The sequence below is a fragment of the Tachysurus vachellii genome, chromosome 5 (assembly GCF_030014155.1).
Source record: "Tachysurus vachellii isolate PV-2020 chromosome 5, HZAU_Pvac_v1, whole genome shotgun sequence".
NCBI lineage: Eukaryota > Metazoa > Chordata > Actinopteri > Siluriformes > Bagridae > Tachysurus > Tachysurus vachellii.
The window spans coordinates 2,052,782-2,060,000 of record NC_083464.1 but is presented as its reverse complement, the minus strand read 5'-3'; the positions used below and the strand labels follow the sequence as shown (position 1 = coordinate 2,060,000).

Genomic DNA, 7,219 nt, shown 5'->3' with positions numbered 1-7,219 from the left:
CATCAGATTATTTATTTATTTTTTGATTTGTTACCACAGAATTCAGATGGAATCCGATACTGAAACAAACAGAAAAATCTGGAATTGTTTACACACAATTTGATTTTATTGCATTTATTTTTTCTATTTAATTTATTGTATTTACAGTGAAAAAAATGTATTTTTTTCATCTCTGGATCTTTCTCTATATTTTTTCTAAAGCTTGATCATTTTAAAACCCTTATTATTAAAAGACGTTCTGCGTCCTGTGATCATGAAGGGTTTAGTAAAAAAAATAAATAAACTGATTCTGAGCGATAGGAACGGAGAAGGTGGTGTTAAAGGCTGTGCTTGATGAACCTCCACATGTCTCGGTGTTTCTCCCACACAGAACCCGGAGCTGAAGAATGCGTGAAGAAGAGAGTTTGCAGCTCGTGTGGATGAGAATAAAGAGGCTCAGTGTGTGGAGCTCGGCTGTCTCTCACTGCCACAATGCAGCTGGGACAATGAGAGCGACTCCACTGACCCCACGTGTAGAAAAAAACAGAAATCTGTGAGCCTCAGAGAGGGGGATTTCACTCGTCTATTGTCTGAGAGTCTCCACGGAAACAATAGCAGATTTAAGCTCTTATCTGAGCGCACACACGTTTAATACACCAACAACACTGGCACACCAATCTGCTCATAACAAGTCGTATTAAAGCTCAGGACGAGATCACATCCAGCACACAGGACACTTCAAGCTAAAAAAACAAAACAAAAGATTTTAACCTTTAATTAAAAAAACAAACAACATTTATATATATATTTATACCACAGTGTGCAGTTTACCAAAATCCTATTAATATGCTAATTATTATCCGATTGGACACACCCACTTTTATAATCAGTCTCCTTTCACTGAGGAACCCTCAGTAGGCCCTGAGTGGGCTGAATTTGCATACTGCAACATGATTGGCCATTTCTAATGATGTAATCTGGCCTTCTGTTTCCTAAAGAAACGCAAACAAATGAACAAACAAACAAACAAACAAACATTAATCTGCCAATTTAATTTGATTTAATCATTATAGATTAGATTTATGAGTGTTGGTATTTAATTAATAGTTAAAAATATTATTATGCTGTGTACATTCTTTAATAGATTCTTTTATTTTAAATGATGAATTATTATTTCTGCATTAGCATTCGATAATAAAATCGAGGAATAAAAATAAACTTCATTTATAGAACACATGGACAAGAAATACAATAAAAACAGTTTGAGGGACATCAAGGGGGAGGGGCTTGGGTTACAGTGGGGGGGTGAAAAGAGGGGTGTGGCAGAGGCAAGAGAGATCAGCTAATGATGAGGGACAAAGTGAACAAATGGTATGTGTGTGTGTGAGTGTGTTTGTGTGTGTGCATATTTGTGTGTGTGAGTGTGTGTGTGAGTGTTTGTGTGAGAGTGTGTGTGTAAGTGTGTGTGTATTTGTATTTGTGTGTGTGTGTGTGTGTGTGTGTGTGTGTGTGTGTGTGTGTGTGTGTGAAACAGCTGAAACAGCAGCTGTTCTCGTTTATTAAAGACAATGAGTAAATCTGTGATATCCGATGCTGTACAGCTCGAGCTAACGCTCTGTACCTGAAACCGTCCGAGTGTCTGATCTCGTTTCAGTGGGTGGAGTTTCAGGGAAAAAGGTTAAAATACAAATAAAAAGTAATAATTTGATCATAATATAATAATAAAAAAGTCATAATATACCGTATAATGAGAGAAAAGACACAATACAAACTAAATTTGTAAAGCTCGTTGTGACAAACTTTGATGTTGGCTTGTTGGAGCAAGTATTCCCAAAGGTGGGTATGCTAGGGTGCCAATACTTTTGGAGGCGAGTGGATACGAGCATGTGACATCATGTGTTTGTGGTAATTTTTTATTTTGGTGGTGGGACTGCACGTGATGTCACGTGACGTTATCCGAATACCCGTGTGGAAGGTCCCCTCATTGTTCTGAATGTTTTGATATATCACACTGTGATATGGTGGAACTGTGGAAAGTTTTTGGATTTTGCATATTTTGGGGCGAGAAACCCGAAAGGCCGGTTTAAAGTAGTAGGTTTAAGGCTCCATAAACACACAGGGTCACTTTAGTGTGTGTAGCTGCTCTGCCTCCTGTCATGGGTTTGAACCAGAGCCAAACACTGTGGAGAACGTGCACAGGATCTCAGCAAGTTCAAACACTAAGCAGAGGACCTGAGTGATACGAGTCAGATTGGTGACAGGTGACGCAGCAGACATGAACCTTTTAAACATATAAAACTCACAGTTTATTAAAACTTACCGCACACCAATAAATAAAATTGTGTTCTTCTGTGTGAGTCTCTGATCAGTTTACTGTTACACACATGATCTGTATTTATATCTATATATTTACTCAGTTATGGTAAATACAGTTCATCAGTTATTACATAGTTCATAACTGAGCTTTTAATGATGTTCAGTTATTCATTTCTAATTCTGTTTAATTGAGCTGGAATTTTAGAGCTGATTATATTACAGCACTTTTACTGCTGCTGTGTGAACATTTATTTACTGTGATTAAAAACTCAGACCATTTGTGCAACATTAGGAAGTTATATTTTTATACATTTTTATTAGGGTTCCTTATAGCAATGAACAGACCTTCTTTGAGTCTTCGCTTTAACTCATCCTTCTTTTCCAGCTGTTCCTGATCTTCTGCTCTGCTAGTTCCTTTTGTTTTAGACAGAGTAATAATCAACCGCTTCCTTCAAACAATCTTCTCATTCATCTCCCTGATAGCTGTGTAGGCTTCAGCTTCAGAGGAATATGTGATGAATTCATATCCTTTTAACATCAAAAACTGTACAAGGAGATACAGAAAGCAAACAATGAGCATCACACACACTAAATATATATAAAACAGAACAGCTATGCTGTGTTAGTATCAGGGAATTGTGACTGAACACCCTGTAGTCCATATATACATCTTCTCTCCCTCTACTGAAATACAAAATACAGTGTATGGAAAAAAACACATGTCTCCTAAAAGAGAGAGTAAGGGAAAGTGAACACAGTGTATTGGGAAAGGAAGAAACTGGAGGGATTAGTAGTTGACCTTTGCTCTGCTAATATTCCCGAACTTGAGGAACTCCTTATAGAGGGGATACTCATCAACATTAGAGTCCAAACCCCTAATGAACAGCTCAACTCCCTGCAGAGCAGAGGGAAAAGTTCACTTAACATCCAGTGTGTTAAATAAATCAATCAAAAACCTCCAAATGTGAGAAATGAAAAATAAAAATAAACAGAAAATCACAAAGCAGATTGTAACTGTCAGGACTTTGGCCATGTGCTTTTTGTTTGTTCCTCGTCACGTGTCTGCCCCGCCTTCGTCCGCTCCTCCCGTCTCCACACACCTGTTTCCCATTGTCATTATCATTGTCTATTTAACTGTGCCGTGTTGCCTTGTGCAGCACAGAAACTACTGTTGTCTTTGGTTGTTTTGTCCTGTTGTCCTGTCTCTAGTTCGTGTTTCTTTCGTTATTAAACCCTGTTTATTTTGCTATCCTGCATTTGGGTCTGTTTTATCCTGCGCTCGTGACAGTAACAGTGTGCCTCTAGCTTCATGATAATCAAATCACATTAGCGGCACGTCCCCATGTCCATGTATGGACTCTCAGGTCTGCGATGTACAGACAGACTTTAATGCTGTACCTTTGTGTTTGGTGTGCTGTAGGAAGTCTTCTGTTTCCAAACATCCACTGCCTCCTCCCCCTGCTCTATCTTTTTCTTTTTAGCCAAGTCCTCAACTTTTTCTTTCTTTTCTCGACCAGTTTAAGACTCTCCTTCTCCTTGCTGACCTCCTGCTCCTTAAGCTTCTCTGCCTCCTCCAGCTCAGCATCCAGTGCATCCATAATTTCTCCCTATGCTAGTTTTGGAGGAGTCTGTGAAGAGTCTGTGAAGATGGACGCAGTGTTATCTGTCTGGACAGGAGGCAAATCTGAGGCCAGTTGAGGTTCAGGCTCAGGTGGAGACAAAGTCTCAGGCAGACCCACAGGGTTGGGTTGCAACAAAGTCTCAGGTGGAGATACAGTCTTCGTTTGAGACAAAGTCTTAGGTGGATACACAGGCTCCGGTTAAGTCATGGTCTCAGGTGGAGGCACAGGCTTTGGGGGAGACAAGTTCGGGCAGAGATCCAGGTGGGGTTGGGGTGGTGACAGAGTCTCAGGTGGAGACACAGGGTGCTGTTGAGACATTGTCTCCGGGGGAGGCACAGGTTCAGGGGAAGTTGCAGGTTCGGGTGGAGACACAGGTTCAGGCAGAGATACAGTTTTGGTTTGAGACACATGTTGGGGTACAGACACAGCCTCTCATGTGGAGACACAGGCTTGGGGGGAGACACAGGTTCAGGTGGAGACACAGGTTCGGGTGGAGACACATGTTGGGGTACAGACACAGCCTCAGGTGGAAACCCTCTGTCGGGTGGATACATGGCTGTTCCTCCAGGAAGCTCGTTGACTGTAATGACTCTGACTTTGGGGTCCCGAATTGTAACCTGTAGGAACGGTACACGGTATGACGTAGTGAAATGTGTTTTACGACTGTTCCTTGTAGTTAAAAAAAGAAATACAATAAAAATGAAAACATAAAATGTAGGTGTAATAAGAAGGATAAATAAAGAGAGAAAATAAACAATAATCATAGATCTGTGAATCTGGATACAATAAGGATAGATATAAAAAAGTAAGAAGAAAAACAGATCTGTACAATATGCAATAAATGGGATGGAATGTGGATAAGTGTTATATATCATTTAGATCAATGGTATATACATGATAATGTGCAGTAAAGTGATGTAAAGTGTGCAGTGTGCAATGTATGGTGTGCAAAAGGGTACCTCTGAGGTAGTAGTGTCATGTGTGAGCATGATATGTGAAATATAAAAACCTTAAACATTTTTACATTAGTGCTTTTTTGATTTCTTACCATTGTGCCCTTCTTTTTGGGCAGAATTGGCTGGTGGTTCTGAGGAGGCTGGGGAGATGTGAGGAAGCCTTCTTCTTCAACAGTCTCCACCTTTGGGAATTGGCAGTCCACAGGGTTGTACACGGGGTTGTACACAGGGTAGTACACGGGGTAGTATATGGGGTAGTACACAGGGTAGTACACGGGGTAGTACACGGGGTTGTACACGGGGTAGTACACAGAGTAGTACACAGGGTAGTACATGGGGTAGTACACAGGGTTATACACGGGGTAGTACACAGGGTTGTACACGTGGTAGTACACAGGGTTGTACACATGGTAGTGCACAGGGTAGTGCACAGCGTAGTACATGGGGTAGTACATGGGGTAGTACACAGGGCAGTACACGGGGTAGTACACAGGGTAGTACATGGGGTAGTACACGTGGTAGTACATGGGGTAGTACATGGGGTAGTACACAGGGTAGTACACGGGGTAGCACACTGGGTTGTACACAGGGTACTACACGGGGTATTACACGGGGTAGTACATGGGGTAATACACGGGGTAGTACACAGGGTTGTACACGGTGTAGGACACGGGGTAGTACACAGGGTTGTACACGGGGTAGTACACGGGGTAGTACACAGGGTTGTACACGGGGTAGGACACGGGGTAGTACACAGGGTTGTACACGGGGTAGTACATGGGGTAGTACACGGGGTTGTACACGGGGTAGGACACGGGGTAGTACACGGGGTAGTACACGGGGTAGTACACAGGGTTGTACACGGGGTAGGACACGGGGTAGTACACAGGGTTGTACACGGGGTAGTACACGGGGTAGTACACGGGGTTGTACACGGGGTAGGACACGGGGTAGTACACGGGGTTGTACACGGGGTAGTACATGGGGTAGTACACAGGGTTGTACACGGGGTAGGACACGGGGTTGTACACAGGGTTGTACACGTGGTAGTGTGTTGTGTGTTGTGTAAAAAGTGCGGTGTGTGTTATGTGAAAATGATAACGTATGCTGTGTAAATCATGAATAGTAAAAGTGTCTCTCAAATGATGAAGTTCTCTCACTGTGTTTAAATTTGAATGTCAACAATTTAAATGTAAATGGCGATGAGATGTCATTGTGTTCCGGATACTCTATGACATCACAGGACTCATCCTACAGCATCCTTCAGTGTTATACACTACACTACTAACATACTGTATGTAACCATATGTTTACCTTCACAACCACAACCACAACACGACAATCATTTTATTCTATTCAACACGTCCTGACTAGTATTTTAAGATACGAGCATCTCAGCCCCAAGAGGCCTCGCTCTAATGTTTGTGCTAAAATATATTCACACTGGTATCTTCATGCTTTAATCGCAGTCTATATATCTGTGTAAATCTCAGGATTATCTGATTTCTAAGAACAACAATGTGACTCTATCAAATGAAGTGAAATTAGGTTTCTTTCCTCCTCATGCTGCTTTTTTTCCCTTTGTCATATTGACATTACTACAGTCAGCTATCAGGACAGGAAAGATCAGCTCAGCCACCACTTTCACTACAACACGTTCACAACAACCACTTTATCTTTTTTATGTCAATGTTGTGGAATGATTTTTGATTTTGCATATTTTGGGGATGAGAAAACCAAAAGGCCGGTTGGTACACCAACTTACCCCTCTGTCCAGAGTATCACCCTAAAGAAGCTGGTCGAGTTTAGTGTACATGCTCGAAAGCTTTCATTCATTCATATACTCATTCATCTTCTACCGCTTATCCGAACTACCTCGGGTCACGGGGAGCCTGTGCCTATCTCAGGCGTCATCGGGCATCAAGGCAGGATACACCCTGGACGGAGTGCCAACCCATCACAGGGCACACACACACTCTCTCATTCACTCACGCACTCACACACTACGGACAATTTTCCAGAGATGCCAATCAACCTACCAGGCATGTCTTTGGACCGGGGGAGGAAACCGGAGTACCCGGAGGAAACCCCCGAAAGCTTTCAGTGATATACAAATCTAAAATTTATAACAAGTGTCTATGGCAAAAAAAGGCCAATTTGAGACCCGGTACCATGAGTACTGGTACTCAGATCGCTTAGAAAAGAGGAAAACTTCAGACCAGGGTCTACGTGCATGTGGCTCGAAAGCCCTAGGAGGAGTTACTCTTGATATATTTTTGTTTAAGAAGAATAAGCAAAACAGAATGTTGGCTTCAACACACACATGTTGTGCTGAAGCACCACAAG

At 42.0% G+C, this 7,219-nt stretch overlaps 1 protein-coding gene across 1 annotated transcript; it reads right to left on the bottom strand.

Moving 5' to 3' along the window:
• Positions 1-4,120: 4,120 nt before the first annotated feature.
• LOC132845388 (uncharacterized) lies at positions 4,121-5,856 on the bottom strand. Its single transcript, XM_060869344.1, has 3 exons — positions 5,509-5,856; positions 4,966-5,466; positions 4,121-4,534 (listed from the first exon to the last, which is right to left on the bottom strand). Exons 1-3 carry the CDS (start codon positions 5,854-5,856, stop codon positions 4,121-4,123), a joined length of 1,263 nt encoding a protein of 420 aa, XP_060725327.1.
• Between the last annotated feature and the right edge of the window lie 1,363 nt (positions 5,857-7,219).